Here is a 19,459-nt window from a genome sequence, read left to right on the forward strand (position 1 = left end):
CCGTCTTGCTCATACACCCGTCGCAATCCATTGTGCAATGTAAAAAATAAATTGTTGTAAAGATGGTTGCCTTGAAGACACAAAACATCCATCGAGCTCACCATGGACTCGGATTATGGCTCATTGGATGTGACGTATCTTCCACTGCGCAGAGGATTGTGGGTAGAAGTAACTGATAACTTACTCACTCTCATCACTAATGGTCATAATGGGGGACTACCTTTTTTGATACACGTTTAGACTGCTCTTTGTGTGTGTGTTGGTGTATTGTCATGAGTCTGTTGCACTGTAACCCCTCAACTGCTTTTTAAACTTATCCCATACGACCTACTTATATTACTCACAGTATTACTTGCTAAATATCCTTGGGCACTCCTTCCTTTTCGAAAATCATCATCATCTTTGCACCCACATCTTGCAGAAGGTGTGTGTGGTCGAAGTCGCCTGTTTCTTCTGCCTCACTGATATGAATGAGGGGCAAAGTGGCCCAGAGAGAGAAAGTGAAGAACCTAAACAGAGAGCTGTTGACCGGAGCGAGGCCAGCTGGCCTCAGCAGCCCCCAAGGCTAACAGCACCAACAGCCTTGAAATCCTAGCTTTGTTCAGCTAGTTATCGCTAGCACACACACACACACACACACACACACACACGGTTGTACTCTGTTGTGCCCCTTGCTGATTCAACACATTTCAAAGTGAAATCCTCAGCCTCCCACACAAGCCGTCTGCACCCATCCAGGGTTGCGGGGGTGGTCAGGGTCGTACCACTGCAGAGGTGGAGGGGGTGGAAGAATATGTACACACACACACACACACAGATGCACACATTCATTCATGCATGCTGCGCATATGCTCGCAGACTTGCTGTCCGGGCCACTTGGACATCTGGCAGCATGTCTTGAGCGGGGCCTGAACATGCGTGGGCATATAAAAGGCTCTTTGTGTCTGTTTGGCTGCCGGGAGAGCCAGCAGAGCACTCACTCCACCATGCTGGAAGTCACGAGTCACTCTGGGAGGAAACATCTACCTCATGTCTACGTGTGTATGTTCACCTGTTATTACAGCAGAGTGATGCAGTTGTGACATACATGCCTGGTGTTTCCATAATAACGTCTTTGTGGACATATACGTGTAGACTTTTCTATATTGATTATTGTTAAGTAACTACTTACAACAAGACAGTAAAGTCTGTAGTATGATAGTAGCTGTAAGTTTACATCTTGTGATCAGTGTCTGCAACACATTTGAGGACAGGGTCTTTATTTTCTGAAGATTGAGACATGAAATATGCAGCATGTAGACTAATATGTGGTTACTATAGTTACAAACATTTTGCAAATGGCTGTATATTTTTAAGCCTCACGCATTACTCGAGGCATGTATGCTTTTACATTGAACTTACGCTGAACTACAATGTGTCCCGATGCAGGTTCATCATAAGGACTGGAGCATAAACCTTTTTTTATCCACCATCATGAATCTTTGAAAAACAATCATTCACTGACATTGCAGTTAAATGTCTATCAACTGACAGTTGCAACAACGGCTAATAACAGTTTGTATATTTCAGTGGTAAACAGTGATCAAACGGTCATAAGTGAGCCAATATGAGAAAGAAAAATGATTGTTGTTTCCAATATAATTGCCAGGATTAAATCTGGTCTCCTATATTGCTAGTAAAACAGATTGTTAGCATTTGTTGGCTAACAAAATGTAGCTCTATTTGAGATATAGGAAGTACTCTCCAATAGGGCTGCATGATATATCGCAATTGCCATGTGCACATGTGCAACAGTCACATCGCAGGTACGTTAAGCTGCTACTTTTTTGTTGCTTGGTGCAAAACAAAATCGTCAGTTTCTCGTTTTCAATGACTAATCCAAAGGAGAAGTCAGTCTGATATCACATTAGTGCAGCTCTTCAACAGAGCACACAGAGAACTGACTGCTGAGCTGCGTCAGTGTCTGTGTCACCTGCCTGTAAACTGTAAACAAACACGAAAACTCGCGTCTCCTGCAGGTGTAGCCGCTAAAAGTAAACACTCCTCGGCACGTCCGCCCCGTTACCAGCCGGGATATGTAGCCACAGCGTTAACCAGCACTGGGACGAGGTGCCGCTGTTAACGTGAATACTCTCACTTATAAGCGAGGTGGCTGAGAAGTGAAAAGATATTACAATTGTATCGTGCAGCCCTACTGTCCAAGACTCTTTAAATACCTTTGAGAAAATTAGAACTTTCTAGATCAACTCATGAGGGAAGTCAGAGTTTATTTGGAACTGTGATACTTAGATTTTAGATCGTATTGCCCTGTCCTAGTTGTGCTACTATACAAAGAATTGTGTTCATATTGTTTAGTCACCTCCCTTTGGTTGAACTGGTCTTAACCTGTAGACATATGTAACTTGTGCACAGTGTACACCTGTAGACAAATGTTTGTTTTAAGGGTCTAAAGCTTAAAAGGTGGAGAACCATTGTTCTAAAGGATCTTTTGTGTCGTATGGGCGCCCTAATGAGGAGAGACTTCCCTTTGCTGCCTTTTCGCTTTCCTATTTTCACTTGTTCATAGTTATTTTAACAGTTTACCGTCCGCCTCTCCACTGCGGGCCTCATATGTGTATAAACATCATCATGTTGTTACCATTGAATCTCAGAATGAGCACCAACCACCTCAACCTCAGCATTTCCCCAGACCCCAAACAGACAGAGCGCTGGGAAAACATGGAGAGTTTGTACAAACAAAGTCCACAATCATTTGAAGGGTTTTGTGTCCCGCGAGGCTCCTCCCCCCTCCCTGCCAGACCGCATCAAGCTCCTCCCTCTCGCTGCAGCCGCGGCGGTTGGGGTTGGCTAATTAGAGGGTTGGCAGCTTAGCCAACGGGTGTAATGACAGGGTGAGGGAGGAGGGCGGGGTCAGATTATAGGCCCGGGAGTATGCTGAGTGGAGCTCAAAAAAGAAAAGAAGAAGTGGGGGAGAGAATGTGAGGAAGAATATGAAGAAGAAATATGTGAGGAGATAAAGGAGGGATGGTTTTATTATGGAGGTGCAAAATGAGGAAAGAAAATTCAGGAAATAAGTAAAAATTGTAACCGTGAAAGTGAAAGAGAGAGAAACAACTGAGTGAATGACTAAGCATGTATAGCTCAGTGGTTTCCCCATAGACCTTTGTGTACTCTGGCATCCTGTCCGAGCTTTTTCTGCCTCTGTGTGTGTGTGTGTGCATGTCAGAAAAGGTGTCTCACAAACCCCACATTGGAAAGACTCAGCCTGCGGTCGCCATGGCAAAAAACAGGAAACGGTGTGCAAGGTTTTGTGCAGCTGAGGCCGGTCACCCTGACAGTTCCCCTCTTTCCTCCTGTGTGGCCACTCTGTTCTTTAAAAGACAAACACTGAGCCGGACCACAGCTAAAAGTGGACAAAAAGAGCCCAGGAACTTTAAGGAGCTCAGTGTATTTCGGCCTCTTGGTTTTGGGACTTTTACCACGTTTTGTGAAAGCTGCAAGTGGGCTAAACAATCTGAACTGTGTCATCATATCGGCTTACATTTGGAAAACCAGCACTGCCCAAAACCACAGTGTGCTGAGTTTACCTCACATACACTCAGCATTTATAATGCTCTGCTTTTGTCCAGCTATTTGACCCTATTAAACTGAGTTCTTGTTAGCGTTAGCTCCATGCAACACACTCGCTGTTAGCTGAAAATGCACAGGCAGATACACCATATTATTTTGCGCCTACTACCGTACATTTGTCATTCCTCTCGAGTCACAAATGAGTCACTGGTATTTCAAATGGAGGTGATTCACTCATTCCTCGCTGGGATTCTGCAACTGACTTCTCTGGTATTCTCTAGCCAACACTGTCCTGACACACACTTTCTGTTGCACAAACCAGGAGCAGGATAAAATGTCTCTGTGGCGTCACATTGGATGTTTGAAATCCTTCACTTGAGAGCTCAGCTCTTGTTACTTTCTTTGGAGAAATGTGTTGAACTGAAACCCATCATGTTTTCCGACTAGCTTTCATGTAAGTGGTGTTCAGAGACGGAGCGGCTAGCTGGAAAAATAACTTTAACCACCAACCAAATTTTGGCTATGATCTGAAATCTTTTGCAAGTGCTGATAATACCACCCACCTAGTCAGAGTTTAAAATAAAAATAGTTCAGCTAGTAGAAAGACTGAACAAGACTGAGAGTGTACAGCCATGCTAGCACCTCTGTATTTAGATACGTGGCTTGTTTGAGCTAGAGGCTAACAGCAGTAGTAGTGCTGACATACTGAGTGTCAAGTATAAGGTGTTAACAGAGCACCTTGGTAGCTAAATAGTTACAACGCATGCCCATTTGCTGCATAGCCCCCCATACTTTGCCGGTTTGATTCTAGCAGGTTAGATTTAAGTTTGTTTGATAGCATGTCATCCCCCTCTCATTTATTTTTACCTGTCTGCCTCTGCCTGTCCTGTCTAATAAAAAGTGAAAACCTCCAAAATAACAATATAATTTAAAAAGTTTAGTGTGTTAGCATGCTAACCATAGCTAATTACCTGTACTCATAAAGCTGATAGGGAAACGAACATGTCAACCACATGGTTTCAGAGTTCAGTCTGGACCACCATGCTAGCTGCTAGCTTGGCTAGCTTGGCTTTTTGGTCAAAGTAAAGCAGTTCTAACACTCTACAGTATCCTATCAATAATACTTTCTTTTCTTTTTGTCTGTCTGTGTTTCTTCCTTTCTGTCTCTCCTTGCTTCTGTCTTTCTAGGTATCAGTATTACCTGCAGGTGAAGAAGGAGGTGTTGGATGGCCGTCTCCACTGCACAGTAGAACAGGGCATCAGACTAGCTGGCCTAGCAGTACAAGGTAAGACACACACGCACACACATTCACTCACACGTGCAAGAACAAACATCTCATGTGAATAATCTATCAGAGGGAGAAAGGTAGCACAAGAGAGAAAGCGTGAGCACAAACTCACACTTTCTAGGGTCATCTTGACTTCGCTACCTAATATGGCTGCATACCAATGCCAGAGCCCAGTCCACTTGAGTTCCTATGGTATCAGTCTCAACACACACGCGTACACACACAACCTCACTCCATCTCCTTGGTCTTGTTCCTGGGTGCTGTCTGTGTCTCAGGGGGAATGTAAACAGACAGTTAGCTTATCGCTAGTTCCAAGGTTAGCATCAGGAAGACCCTTATCCGTCATGAGGCGAGGATCCTCTGCTAGCTTCCTTACATAGCATGCACTCACTGGCTCTATATGGAGACTAAGCATGTTATGGAGAAGCTGTTCGAATGTTGATATGACTAACATTTAACAGTTAACATTTATTTTAGCTTCAAGGAACGAAGAATGGAAAAAAACAGCAAGTAACTTATGAGTTAGCTAGCTAAGCTACGTGTTTGCTAAACAAGCTAAAAAGTAGCTGCTGCTTACTCTCAATGAAAGACTATTAGCCAAAAAATAAACATACTGTATTTTTTGCTATTATGTGTCTTCCCTAGAAATGTTGTGTAACACTGAAAATAACTATGTAAAGAAGCCTTTAGCTAAATTTTAAAAAGCTAATGTTACCAGTAAGATTTCGCTAACGTACTTAGCAGTTGAACGGTCAACGTCAGTCTTGATACAAATATCTAACTTAGAAGAAGGCACACATTTTTTTTAACCACTTTTCAAACAAGGATGAAACGTATAACCAAATGTTGGAAAAACCTAGTTAAAACCTTTCCAGTGATGGGCAACAAAAATATTTCTTGAATTACAAAAATGGGTATAGTTTCTAGAGTCTTCAATAAAAGTCAGCACATTAAAAAAACTGTAATCTGACATGTTTAAATGATCTCACATTGTTTTTTGAACCTAAAAATGTATGTATTTTTTATTTTCTAGCTGACTTTGGAGACTTCACACAGTTCATGTCTCAGGACTTCCTCAGGGAGTACGTGCTCTTCCCAGTGGTGAGTCTTAAAACCTTAACTGTTCAAATATATGTTGTGTGTCTTTTTGCTGCCTGAAGGCACACATTCTTATGTCACCTGTGGTACCTCCTCCCTCTGCTTACCTGATTGACAGGATGAAAATGTAGAAGTACAAAGCACAAATCTGAATGAGAGTATCTGCTGGATAAAGATCTGTAGGAAACCAACTGTATTACATTTATGAGACACTATGTTACTGTTACATGATGTTCATTGTTAAACCACAGGAGTTTAGCTGTGTGTTTGAGAAGGAGAGCAAGTGTTTTTATGAATTAGGGTTATCTTTTTCATTAATATTCAACAGTTCACTTTCTCTTTATCTTTCCACCTCCATTGCTACACCTAATATCCTCTTTTTTCCCCACCTCATGTCTTTATTCACCTCTCTTTCTCTCTCAGAACTGGTCTAATGGCGACGAGGTGCTGGAGGAGTGGACCCAGAAAGTCGCTGAGGAGCACAAGAGTCACTGGTACTTTCAGATAATATTTACTCTTCTTGTACATGTGAGCACATCTGAAAGAGAGAGGAAGAGAACCTGAGATTCCTTGTGCCTGGTACTATATGTTTCTGTACTTTCCAGTCGAATGCAGCCCGCTGAAGCAGAGCTGCTGTACATCAAGGAGGTGGAGAAACTGGACGGATTTGGCCAAGAGAGCTTTCCTGCTAAGGTAGATAAACTACAAACCGTACCCAGCGTCCTACGCAAAGAAACACACACTCGCACATTTACAGAGTGGCAAATTGATTTTATTGTGAAAAGACTTTTAGTGAAACTCATTCTTCTTCTGCAGGACAACTACACAAATGACATCTTCATCGGTGTGTCCTTCATTGGAGTGTTTGTCAAACACAGAAATGGCAGATCCATCATGCTCCACAAGTAAGTCTCCCCGTGTATTTATCTTTTTTGTAGCCTATAAGTCCATCTGTTCATGGGTAGTAGAGGTAATACAAATAAATTAATCTGCAAGAAAATATTATGGTTTGTATACGGGGAAAATATTAATCCTGTCCTGCATTTGTGTGTGTTTCCGTGTGTCTACAGGTGGAAGGACATTGGCACATTAGCACACAACAAGTCCGCCATCACGGTGGAGATAACGAGCCGAGACGACCCCTTCATTTTTCACACAGTGAGTGTTGTGTCTGCAGGAGGTCCCGGCACATACAGTACACACACACACACACACACACACACACATGTGCTTTGTACAAGGATTTTAGAGGGAAGTTTACAAAAATATTGTACATGCACACTCCCAGATATCCCTGCAAAGAGACACATACAGGGGCAGATTTGACTTGATTTTCTATGAAGAAAACTGCTGTTTGTGCAAAATGTTTTATCTGTGTTTTTGTTTCCGCAGGAGGATATGGAAATGGCCAAGTACATCGCTCGTCTTTTCACGGCCAGACACAAATTCTACAAACAGAACAAGATCTGTGCGGAGTAAGTGTCGAGGCCAGCTGAAGGCCGCTTATATACCTCTTTATTAGCTGTTGTTCTCAAATACAGTGCACCAACCTCTTGAAGGCTGTGTAAAAAACTTTTATTACATGAATCTCCACCTATCTTGTCACCTAATGCTTTGTGTTTCTCTTTAGGCCCACTCATTCACCTGCACCAATCAGGAGGAGGCCCACCTGGACCCACCGCCTCTCTCTGGTAACATCAGAAGCCTTTAGCTGCTCTGTTATAACTCATTGCGACTGCTTATTGCTCAGCGGTTTGACACGGTCCGGTTTATTATTGCCTCTGGCCTGTATAAATGACACCAGAGGCCAGGAGACACAGGGAGAATTTGAGAGAGAAGACAGAAACAGCCGCGGTTAGAGATCTGACCTTTCTCTCCCACTCAGGCCAGCTCTTAATTGTGCCATGGAGCCTCGGTTTTTAACGCGCGCCGGTGGTGCGGTGGGTGTTGTTGGAAAGTTTGCAAGGGTGTTGCTTGGACTGATTTCCGGTTGCGACAATGAAGGCAGTGATTTGTGCGTCTCCCTCCCTGCTGGCCAGACAATAGCTCGGGCTAAATGTGGCACAATAGCTGTTCAGTCGGTCCACTAGAGAGCTCGAAATTCACTCAGATGTCTGTGTGGGCAACCGCAGGCATTTGATGTTGACAACTCTGCGGGGTTAGAGTAGATTGGGGTCGGTCATGGTCACCGGTTGTGTTGAGACAGAAAGAAAGTGGCTTGCAGTGTGACATTTAGAGGATGTTTCAATATGTCTAAATCATGATGATGTGTACAACCTAAAGGATTTTAAGACTTCTTCTTCTTAACTGTTTCAGCCGCGGCCCCAGTCCTGTAACTTCCAGTCCATGCATTCCCAGTATGGAGAGCATTACCAGGACACGCAGAGCTCTCAAGGTAAGTGTAAAAAACACACAAACACATTTAAAGTATGTTTCAACCCCCCCTCATCTGCTTTGACCACAGTGTGAAGATTTTCAGCCTCCCTTACAATAACTGAACCATTTGAATGGAGCTAATTGTGTCTTTCCCATCAGGCGTGTGACTCACAGCTCATTTGTTTTTAAACGATCTCCCAGCCAATTAGAGCCCCACGTTTCGGTGTGCAGAGCGGTGACCTCATTTGTGCTCCACCACTCTTTCATTGACTCGTTCACACACTCGGCCTGCCTTATAATCTGGAGGAGCTTCACTCGCAGTAAAACAGAGCGAGTGGAAAAAACATTCAGGGTGTGCTACTATGCGTGGGTGTGAGATCATTCTGTCGTGTGACCTCAGACTTCACACTCCTGATTGTGTGGATGGAGATTATGTGCTTGTGGGTTCGAGATAGTTTCACACGAGAGAAGACTTTGTTTGTTGAAGAAAGAGGAATAGCATGCATACCACTGTCGCCTTCACTATGGTGGGAAGAAAATATTCCAATCCTGTCCTGCTTTAAGTTGTAACTGGGAGGCAATGTTCAGATTTTTACCACATGGATGTTACTGCTGTCAAACCAGACCTAAACAACAGCTTAAAAAACCCTGGAAAACTGAAGCATACAACTGTTTGAACACTTGTTGAGGTGGAAAAAATACAATCCCTCTTAACATACATTTAATTGTTTTCCTCCATCTGTAGACAGTATCTTCCATGACGACCCCTACTACCAGTCAGAGACCAGTCTGGACCGCTGCCAGGTGGACTTTCCCTTCAGAAACGGCACCGTGCCAAACGGCAGCATGTACAGCAGCCCCAGCCTCAGCTCCCTCAATCACTCCCAGACTTTTGTCCCGCCCTCCCCCATGTCCTCCAACCTCAGCATCCCCGGCAGCGAGCTCATGCGCCCCGACTACATCCCCAGCCACCGCCACAGCGCCATCATCGCTCCGTCCTACCGGCCCACGCCTGAGTACGATGCCGTCATGCGGCAGAAGCGGCGGATGCTCCCCGCTCACGACCTCCACAGCCAATCGCTGCGCAGTCTGAATATCAGTAATGCTTGTGCGTACCGCCAGCCTGAGGTGCTGGTGTACAGCCAGCCTGAGATGAGGGAGAGGGGCCCATATCATAATCTGGGGCCCAGCCCGGGGCCGTACACGACACAGGTAAAGGTGGATGCTCTGCTTTTGATTCTTTCTTTTTAATTTCCTGCTCATTTCTACACCTCACCCTGTTTTTGTCTTTGAATGTTCACCTTGCAGATCAGCTACAGCAAGCCAGTGTCCCACGGCCCCCATCAGGGAGGACCCGCCAGCAGCCAGGGCCCCTGTCACTCACCCTGCGTTAATGGAGGTGGAGGCAGTGGTGTAGTCGGAGGTGTCGGAAGCTCCATTTCTCACACTGTCAGCACACCTGAGCTGGCTAATACCAAACAGCAGGGCACCAACGCGGGAAGCTACGCAGCTACAGCTAACATGCTGAGAAACCACATGTCCCGCCCTCCTCCACCTTACCCTTCTAGCTCCTTCCGCCCAGCCACCAGCACCCCGGACCTGGCCAGCCACCGTCACCGCTGCATTGGGGGCAGCAGCCCGGAGCTGGTCACCCGCATGGTGCAGCTGTCGGTCAAGACCTTCCAGCCGGACAGCTCGGCTGTGGTGCACCAGTCCCTGCAGGAGGTGAGCGAGCCGTTAACCGCGGCCGCTAAGCACCGCTCCACCATGGGCAAGAGGCACAGCATGGAGGTGATCAGCAGCAAGAGGGGAGGTGGAGGAGGAGGGATGGAGGGTGTAGTGATGAAGGGAATGAACGCCCCCCTTCATCGGAGGAACACTCTCAGAGAACATGTGATGCCGCCTCAGTCCATTCCTCAGCCCCAGCCACAAACCCCTCAGCCTCCACCCCAGCCTCAGCCTCCACCTCAGCAGCCGCAGGAGCTTCCCATGCAGATGCCCACCCAGAAAGCACCTGAAACTTCTGCAGCCCAACCTGCGCCCGTGGCCTACCAGCATCAAAAGACTCTCTCCAATGCTACCATGCTGATACACAGCAGTGAGAGCGAAGAGGAGGAGGAGGAGGAAGAGGAGAGGCCAGAGCTGGACGTTCAAATCCCGAGTCTCAACGAGGACATCAGCATCAGCGCTCAGCTGCAGGCAGCTCTGGCCAAACTGCCCAACAAACCCCCTCCTGACTACCCCGGTCCACCTAGACCCCCTAGCAATGCACAAATCCGCAGCCAAAATCACAACCACACCCAACACCACAACCACAATCAAGGACCACAGGGACAAATGGACCCGAACCAAGCCCTGAGCCGAGCGCTCAAAACTGGGCAGAGCTCAGGTGGTGTTGGGCCTAGTGGTGGTGGTGGTGGTGGTTGTGCAGGTGGTGGTGGGACACTGACCCGAGGGGACCAGGGTGGGGTGAACGGAGCTGTTTTAGGTCCTTCCATTTCAGAACCGGACCTGACGAGTGTGAAGGAGAGGGTGAGGAAGGAGCCGGTCAAAGAGAGGCCGGTGTCGGAGATGTTCTCCTTAGAGGACAGCATAGTGGAGAGGGAGATCGCTCAGAGGGTGAGGAGACAATCATTTCTCTTTCTACTGTTTTAAAACAGAATCAAAGCAGCACATCGTCCTTTAATGGCCAAAAAAACACGACCATACTGGTACAGTTTTAAAAATGTCAGTCTGTTGTTTGCTAGCTAGCTTCATCGCTCCTGATTAGCAGTAATCCGGGGTTCAGCACCTGAGAGGGTAGCACTAGGCTCTGAATCCCCCCAGGCAGCTAAAACCCTCATAAATCCCTCAGCTTACTCTTTGTGTTGGGCCTTCTTGTGTATGTCGGCTCCCAGTTAAGGCACAAACATTTGACACAGCACCAGAGTCCAGGTATAAGTTAAATCATATAATCGCATGACTTAGTTGCGTTAAACCTCCTTGCTCAGGAGCGACCTGCTGCGGCCACTTTTAGTTGTTTTTGAGCAACTTCCAGAGCTGTTATCCTCATTTATACCAGCTGGTTTATCTCGTACCTAAGAGGCGACCCCAAGCTGTTGTTTTGACTGTCCGACAGGGAATAAAGGAGGTGTGGAGGTGAAGGGTGGAGCTGTCCTGGAGGTTTAATAGCATCAGAGATTAGGAGAGGTAATCCGTGGAGGAAGGAGGGAACTGTGCGATGTGGGTCAGAGTTTGTCTAGAGAGGAAAGAAGGAAAGAGGGAGCGTGTGTTCTGAAGGAGGAGGCCAAAGAGGTAGGTGGGGAAAAACAAAGGGAGTGAAAGAATGACAAATATTTAAGGAAGGACAAAATAAGGATGAAAATCATTTCAGGGCAGAGTGAGATGGATAAGACGCTGCAAGTCTGCTGGTAATAGGCTTTGTATACGCCGCGTGTTAGTTCACACCTTTGGACAGAATGCAAGAGGATTGGTACAGCCAGGTTCGTCCTTCAAGCAACGCACACATGCTTCTCGAATTCTCTCCACCCACATCAACAAGCGCACATGTGCACGCTCACTGTTTTGAAACCGGCGCAGTTCGGTCAGTCCTGTAAATGCTGTTGGTACCTGCAGCCATGACACCGGGGTTTTCCTCTCTCTTGAAGACGCTGGAACGGCAGAAGATGTCCGTGGACTCCATGAAGAGGCCGCTGATGATGGCCGCCCTCAACGGCCTCTACGTGGCCCGGATGCCCGTCCCCGAGAGTCCAGCGGAGGACGGTGCCAAGGCTGCGACCGACGAGCGGGTAAGGATTGAAATATTTGTGAAGATGCTTGAATTTTTTTTTTTTTTTTTTTTACTTAGAAATGTTAGGTTTTATGGTTGAAATAATTTAATTTTTTCATTGCTGTTACACTTAATTATAGAGTCCTTGCCAGGTCAACTATTCATGGATGAATCAGGGTGTAAAATCTTAATTATTCACCTCAATTTGTTGTAATTTATGGTTAGAATAGATACAAAACAAGCTCTATGGAGCTTCTTTTTGACTTACAGTTGATCCATAACAATGTAAACAAACCATGTCAGACTGAGATTATAATCACACCTCTATAATAAAACTTCTGTTATTCTTTATCAATCGTTTTTTCACTCAATTCGAGAATCCAAAACCTTAAACCTTAAAAAACCCACTTTTAATGTCATCTTTTTGATTACACGTCCCTCGCCTCTGATTAAAGAAAGCCTGGCTGCAGATATGTCACTCTAAAACTCATAAACAGTCTCTAATAATCACACCATTTAATGCATTCCGCTTCCTGAATACTGTCTGTGCGCTCCCTTTTTGAATGTGGAAGTGTGAAACCCGGCCTTTGTCCCGACCGTTGCTAAGCTAACGGGGGCAAGCACTAAGTGGGCTGTGGAACGCGTGGCATGGTGGTGCTTATCGCCTCTAGGCCCATTGGTATGTTAAGAATGTGACCCGAGAGAGAGAGAGAGCGAGCCCCAGAGAAAGGGTGATAGAGAGAGAGAGAGAGAGATGCTGCCCTCTCAAACATGACTGGCCTGATAAACATGGATGAATACCGCCGCTGCACATTCGGCTCCTTTACAGCTACGCAGCAGCATTATACCAGCTTAAATTAGTATTCTAGTGAGTGATGCAGGAGTATCGAAATGAGGTCTGAGTAATCTTTAAGATATAGCTGAATGAAAAAAAGCCCCTTTGAGACTGAAAGAGAAACCTCTCAGTGATGTGTGGTCTGGAATTCAATGACTAACTCCTCTTTCTCTTTCTCTCTCGCTCCGTCTCTCCAGTGTAAGACCTTGGAGTTGAAGCTGGAAGAAGAGCGGGTCTTCACTGAGTACGAGCAGGTTCCCAAGAAGAGGACAGACTGTCTTCTCACCACAGCAACTCTGCCCGAAAACACGGAGCGCAACCGTTTCCGTGACGTGGTTCCGTACGAAGAGAACCGGGTCGAGCTTGTGCCGAACAAGGAGAACAACACGGGCTACATCAATGCCTCGCATATCAAGGTGCGCTCGAGGGAGTCATGGGTTGAACACTGGGAAGTTTAAATTGCACAAAGGAATTTTAGGGATGAGTAAAGCACTGACCTTTTCCCTGTACATGATTGTGTTTAGTACTAACAGATGTGAGGTTGAGAAACCTTTTTTCTATCTAGCTGAAGTAGCTAAATCCATAAAAGAAATATTGAAATTGACCAAAACTGGATGCACATAATTTTAATGGACAAAGACAACATACATCATATGTAGGTTTTATATTAAAGAGCAGCTCCAGCTGCAAAATATGTTTAATTACTTTGTAAAAATCCTCCTAAAGCATCTCCTCCTTCTCCCTCATTAAATAATCCTGCATCTGTATACGCCCCGCCCACTACGTAAATTTCCAACCGGCCTCTGCATCGTGAAAACAAAACACGTCTCTGCCTTCGTTTAGTAGCAACTCGTTGAAACTTAGTTAGCTTGAAATGTAGTAATTAGTAGTAGTAAAGTTACGTTAGTACTCTGTAGTGAGTTTGCAAAAACTACGATGATAGTTACAGCTGGCTCGCGCATCACTAAAGTGGTTGCTATAGGTTACACATATTGACATGCACAGCATCACCCCGGCCATTAACAGGATTGGCTCCTTAGGTTTGTGACGTCTCAAACCTGCCAATCTGAAAACGTGTTGTTCAGCCTGTCCTTGGTACACTGCAGTTTAAAAGCAGACAGGCCCAGCCATGGAGATGACTGCTTGTGTTGTACCTGATATGTCTTGTAGCACATGAGAATCACCACATGGAGATGTTTACAAGGTTAAACACTTGATGTTCACTGGAGGGGGTTTGCTTTGTGATTCAAACATTTAAAGACTGTAATGAGGCAAAAAACATCAGACAGTTTAATAAGTAAAAAAAATCAAATGGAATAAATTATCCAACAGTTATATAAGATAATACTAATTGTAATAATTAACCTTCATAGCCTTAATAATTTGCTTTTAGAACTGAATCACAAGATGTTATTGCGAGCCGTAGCTCCTCGGGCAGGGAGTTCCACAGCTGAGAAAAACCTTTAGTTTGGAGCCAAGCCGAAATCTGAGGCTGTGCTTCGATTGGAAGCTTAACCGTGAAATGCTTTAAAGGGAATCAATAAAGTCTGGAAATCACCTCTAAAATTTACTGGTAACCAGTGAAGAGAACCTAAAACAGAGCTAATGTGATTTTGTCTCCTTGGACTTGTCTGAAGCTGGCTTATGTTTTGTTCGCTGCAGTGGTGAGAGGGCTTTATGTTTTAACCCTAAATACAGTCAGTGGTAAACAGACTGTACTTATATAGCGCTTTTCTTGTCTTGCGACCACTCAAAGCTGCTTTAACACTACATGTCACATTCACACACTGATGGAAGAGGCTGCCACGTAAAGTGTCCAACTGTCAATCAGCCATGACATTCACACACTGATGGCTAGGCCACCGGGAGCAATTTAGAGTTCAGTGTCTCGCCCAAGGACACTTCGACATGTAGACTGAGGGACCCGGGGATCGAACCACCACCAGATATACATACAACATAAAATATACCTGACACATTGATATATTATCCACATATTCTGATATGTACTGTGTCAACATGACGGCCTGCAATTTAAAATCAAAGCTATTCACCTTAAGCTAATTTAAAGGAATAGAATAACATAGTAAAGCAGTCACATTTATAAAATTGAAGTTTATATGTGAGGCTCTAAATCACAGTTATAGTCTGAAACTGCTTTGCAACACCCACATCCCACTGCATGAATAAAAACAAAAGGCTTAAACATGATAGATCCAGCCCTCTGCTAGTCTTTGTTGTGGTTATTCCTAAGCAGCGAATAACTCCGAGGAGCGGATGAAAGGCAGCTGCTCGGGCCTTTAAGCTCGCAGAGGAATTCCCAAAGAATGTGGTCCAAACTCCAAACCCTCTTAAGTCAACCTGAGCTGCTCTCACTAGCCCCTCTATTCATGCCTACAAACAGCATGTATGCATGACTTTGCATTTCGCGTGTTTGCCTAATTGCGGTCTGGTGTGCGAGTGCGATCAACAAAGCGGGACTGAATCGCTGCCTATCACGGTGTAACCCTCTTACTACCCCTTAACTTCATTTAAGGTAGCTGCCGCGGAACAAAAGGCCTTGTTTATTCCCCCATCCGTCTCTTAATACAGTGTTTACAGTCACGAGGTGGACTCGGGGATTAGCTGGGACATTATGTAACGGCACTCTGAAGTCTGGAGGGGGTTGAAGATGGGAAGTTTGCAGTGCTGTGTGGTGCTTTAGGATTATTAATGAGGGAAAGCTAAAGAAGGGTTTTATAAAAGAGAGAAAAGACTGAAACCGTGGATAAATGTAATGTTTATACTGCCCTCTAGTGGTGGAAGAGATAACTGCTTTTTTCTTTGATTTAAATGTGGTTGTCAGTAGGTAAATATATTCTTCTTGTTTTCAAAGCAGTACCTACAATCTCTAAATGCACTAACTAATTCTTTGTGTGTGTCTGTTTCGTGTGTGTTTTCCCAGGTGATGATCAGAGGGGAGGAGTGGCACTACATTGCCACCCAGGGCCCTCTAGCCAACACCTGCGCCGACTTCTGGCAGATGGTGTGGGAGCAGGGGGTCAACGTCATCGCAATGGTTACAGCCGAGGAGGTACGCACACACATGCACACACATGGCGCATGCAGATGTGGCAGGCAGCTGGTGTCTGTGTCGTTATTGTGTCTCTGTGTTTATGTCTAAGTGTAAGAGCTGATGTTGTACGTCTATTTTCTCCTCACCCTCTTCTCTTTTTTTCCTTAATTTCTTAATTACAGGAGGGTGGGAGGTCCAAGAGTCACCGCTACTGGCCCAAACTGGGCTCCAAACACAACTCAGCCACTCACGGGAAGTTCAAGGTGACCACCAAATTCCGCACCGACTCAGGCTGCTACGCCACCACGGGGTTAAAGGTCAAACACCTGCTGTCGGGCCAGGAGAGGACGGTCTGGCACCTGCAGTACACTGACTGGCCTGAGCAGGGCTGCCCCGAATATGTCCAGGGATTCCTCTGTGAGTGTGATTGTATCTTCATTAATATAATCAGTTTGATGAGACAAAACAGGAGGTTATGAAAAATATTGTACCTTTATTTTTTTTATGTCTAATTTAGGGAAAAGATCTGCCACTCCGATGCTCTTTTGATAGCACCATTTGATGGTTTACATTGTACCTTAAAATTCTGGTATTGCAACAGCCCTAGTCCAATTTCCTATGAGCCTGTATTAACATGTTTAAACTCTGTTGTTTAATCAATACCAAAACTAAAATACAAAACAATGACCTGTGGTTTATCTTTGTACAAAGTCAGGCTAGCTGTGTCCCCTCTCTCCAGTCTTTAAGCTCAGCTAAGCTAGCAAAAACATGCAAGCAAGCTAGCCTCATGTTTTATTGGACAGATATGAGAAGGTATTAATATTCTTATCAAACTCCTGAGTAATCCACACAATTTGAAAATATGTTATTATTGACCAATCCATAAAAAAAAGGAGTTGAACACATTCAATGTTCAATGCACAACAAATGTTCTTTTCAGCCCGGCAGACTTGAACCTACAACTTACCTTCGTATCCGTCTTCTTCCCTGCAGCCTACCTAGAGGAGATCCAGTCTGTGAGGAGACACACTAACTCCATGCTGGACACCTCAAAGAGCCTCAACCCTCCTGTGGTGGTGCACTGTAGCGCCGGGGTGGGTCGCACCGGAGTGGTCATCCTCACTGAGCTCATGATCAGCTGCCTGGAGCACAATGAGGTGGGTAGATTGCGGGCTGACCGAGCCGCAGTGATTACTGTTTTCCTTTGAAATATATGTATACATTTATACGTCTTATTTTTTGATTAAAACACGTGTAGGTCTTTTATTTTGTGAATTCTGTGAGTCTGTAATTTAGGATGGGAGGAATGACATAATATTGGGATGGATTTCACATTGGAAACTGGGTGAAGACATGCTAACGTAGCATGCTGTTGCTAGCTGGCTAACCACTATATCTTAGCTCTGTGGTGCTAAAAGTTGATGCTTGATTAATGGGTGGATGTTTTGATATGATTTGGTTAGAATTGGTTGGTTCAAGCTTACATAAGCACACGTCATATTTTATATTACAGGAAGTAAAAATGATCGGATTTAGATATAGAAATATATATAAAAAAATATATACGATTTTTTCCAGCATTTATTTCTAAGAAGGTACAGTTTACTGAAGATGTAATTTAAAGTATTAGTCTTTTTGTCTCTATTTTGATCAAAGCAATGTTTTTTAAAAGCTACCCCACATTTGTAAATGTGATGATAAACTCTTTTTCAACCAAGTGAACTGATCAAGTAAACCTCGGTAGATCCCTTCAGTATTTAACTCCTCCAAAGTGCAAAAATTCATGACAGAAGAAGGGGTAGGTCAGAAGATATTGAGTCATTTAGCTCAACATGACAGCCTGAAAAACACACTGTCTTACTTTTTGTATTTCATGTCTTTCATTAACCGTATTTTGCTCTTTTCAGCCAGTGGAGGTTCCCACCATGTTGTCAGGGCTGAGGCAGCAGAGGATGCTGATGGTGCAGACCATCAACCAGTACAAGTTCGTCTACCAGGTCCTCATCCAGTTCCTCAAGAACTCCCGCCTCATTTAACCTTTGGAACCTGACCTTTGACCTTTCCACGACGTGGCAGATAATGACCACGGTACTTCAGATTGGCACGAGTGCAGTGCAAGCTGGCTGGAAGCTGATTCAGAGGTTCATGTTGTGTTTCCTTTTGGCAGTTTATGAAAATTAATGTGGATTTTCATACAAACTAACCTGAAGAGAAGAAAGGACTCTTGTCGGCCTTTATACAAATTGACTCCATTATTTCCTAATCAGTGTATTAAGATGTTCTTGTCTCCTGGCCCGCTACATCTCTCATTCATTTAATGCCATGACTAGAAATGGCACTACGCTGCATGAACAGTAGGTGGCAGCAGTATTATGATATATATTTTCTACACTCTGAAAGAGTTTGCCAAACAAAAGTATTCTTTAAAATCATAGTTTGGAAAATGTTCCTTTTATTTTTAACAGAGTATTGATTAATACAGCAACTATTTACTTCAACATTGTAACAAATGTTTTTATTTATTTCTATCAAGATTGTTGTCACCTTTGACAATGAACTGAGGAGCAGTAACGAAACATTATTTTTCATCTTGTCTTAATGTTTACTATATTTTCCCGAAAGCCTTCCTCGTCAATTTCAAAGTGGTCGCTCCCATTTTTACCTCTGGTTTCTTCATTTGATACATTTCTATTAACGTCCCTCCTACACAAACACAGCTCCCTCTAATTCAATGTGTCTTATCACATTTCTCACCTAAAACATTTCAAAAGTCTAAAAACTGTCCAACTAATTGGAGATATTTTATGATTAGACAGTATTTTCACTTGTATATGCAATGGAGAACTGTTTCCTTAAATACTGTATATTTTGTATCATTGTGCCTTATTGCAACATGAAACAAGGGGAAGCTGTCAGGCTGTCCTGGTTTTAGTGTTCGGGATTGATTTGGTAAACTAAATTCTTTTTTTTAACCTCCAAAGATTTAATCTTTAAATCAGTATTTAATAGTTAGTTTTTGTTATAAGATCAACAGTAACCTTTAAAATCTGTTACCTGACTCTCAGGTAAGGATGTGGCATTAGAAGAAAGTTTGTTTTTGAAGGAGTGACACATCTGACTTTACTCTCAAAGGCAGAGTTTGTAAGAATCTGATCCAAACCTGATGATAACCATGTTCCTCGATCAACGCCTGTTTATAAAATAACATTCTGAAGAATTTCATTTTTCACGTTACGTTTAATATACTTTTTATTTTTCTGAATTGTGATGCAAAGTCAGCCGTGTCCAAAGTAACTCTGTACATATCGGGCATGTGAGAAAAAGATTTCTACAAATATTTTATATAGTTTCTCTTTTTTGACTTGGTACCCTAAAAATACCGCAACATAATAAACTATGCATGCATTTTTATATTTCAATGTATATATTCTCAAGTAAGTATAAGCTTTATGCTCTCTTGACGTATA

At 44.0% G+C, this 19,459-nt stretch overlaps 1 protein-coding gene across 2 annotated transcripts in view; it reads left to right on the plus strand.

Annotated features, from left to right (window-relative positions):
- Positions 1-19,352, plus strand: part of LOC138613429 (tyrosine-protein phosphatase non-receptor type 14-like) — a 36,413-nt gene extending 17,061 nt beyond the window's left edge. Inside the window, exons 4-20 of one of the 2 annotated variants that reach the window (XM_069687100.1) lie at positions 4,759-4,856; positions 5,893-5,960; positions 6,381-6,451; positions 6,563-6,650; positions 6,774-6,862; positions 7,028-7,115; positions 7,350-7,432; positions 7,588-7,648; positions 8,274-8,352; positions 9,079-9,545; positions 9,642-10,952; positions 11,981-12,121; positions 13,135-13,353; positions 15,882-16,010; positions 16,175-16,409; positions 16,986-17,149; positions 17,900-19,352. In XM_069687100.1, coding sequence (XP_069543201.1) covers positions 4,759-4,856; positions 5,893-5,960; positions 6,381-6,451; positions 6,563-6,650; positions 6,774-6,862; positions 7,028-7,115; positions 7,350-7,432; positions 7,588-7,648; positions 8,274-8,352; positions 9,079-9,545; positions 9,642-10,952; positions 11,981-12,121; positions 13,135-13,353; positions 15,882-16,010; positions 16,175-16,409; positions 16,986-17,149; positions 17,900-18,028 — 3,520 coding nt within the window. In that variant the 3' untranslated portion in view covers positions 18,029-19,352. Of the gene's footprint in view, positions 1-4,758; positions 4,857-5,892; positions 5,961-6,380; positions 6,452-6,562; positions 6,651-6,773; positions 6,863-7,027; positions 7,116-7,349; positions 7,433-7,587; positions 7,649-8,273; positions 8,353-9,078; positions 9,546-9,641; positions 10,953-11,980; positions 12,122-13,134; positions 13,354-15,881; positions 16,011-16,174; positions 16,410-16,932; positions 16,960-16,985; positions 17,150-17,899 lie in introns of those variants that run through there. The other variant, XM_069687108.1, reaches the window with a different exon arrangement.
- The last annotated feature ends 107 nt before the right edge of the window (positions 19,353-19,459 follow it).

Source organism: Semicossyphus pulcher, unplaced genomic scaffold (assembly GCF_022749685.1).
Source record: "Semicossyphus pulcher isolate SPU_LCO1_2020_fin unplaced genomic scaffold, fSemPul1.0.p SCAF_11, whole genome shotgun sequence".
Lineage (NCBI taxonomy): Eukaryota > Metazoa > Chordata > Actinopteri > Labriformes > Labridae > Semicossyphus > Semicossyphus pulcher.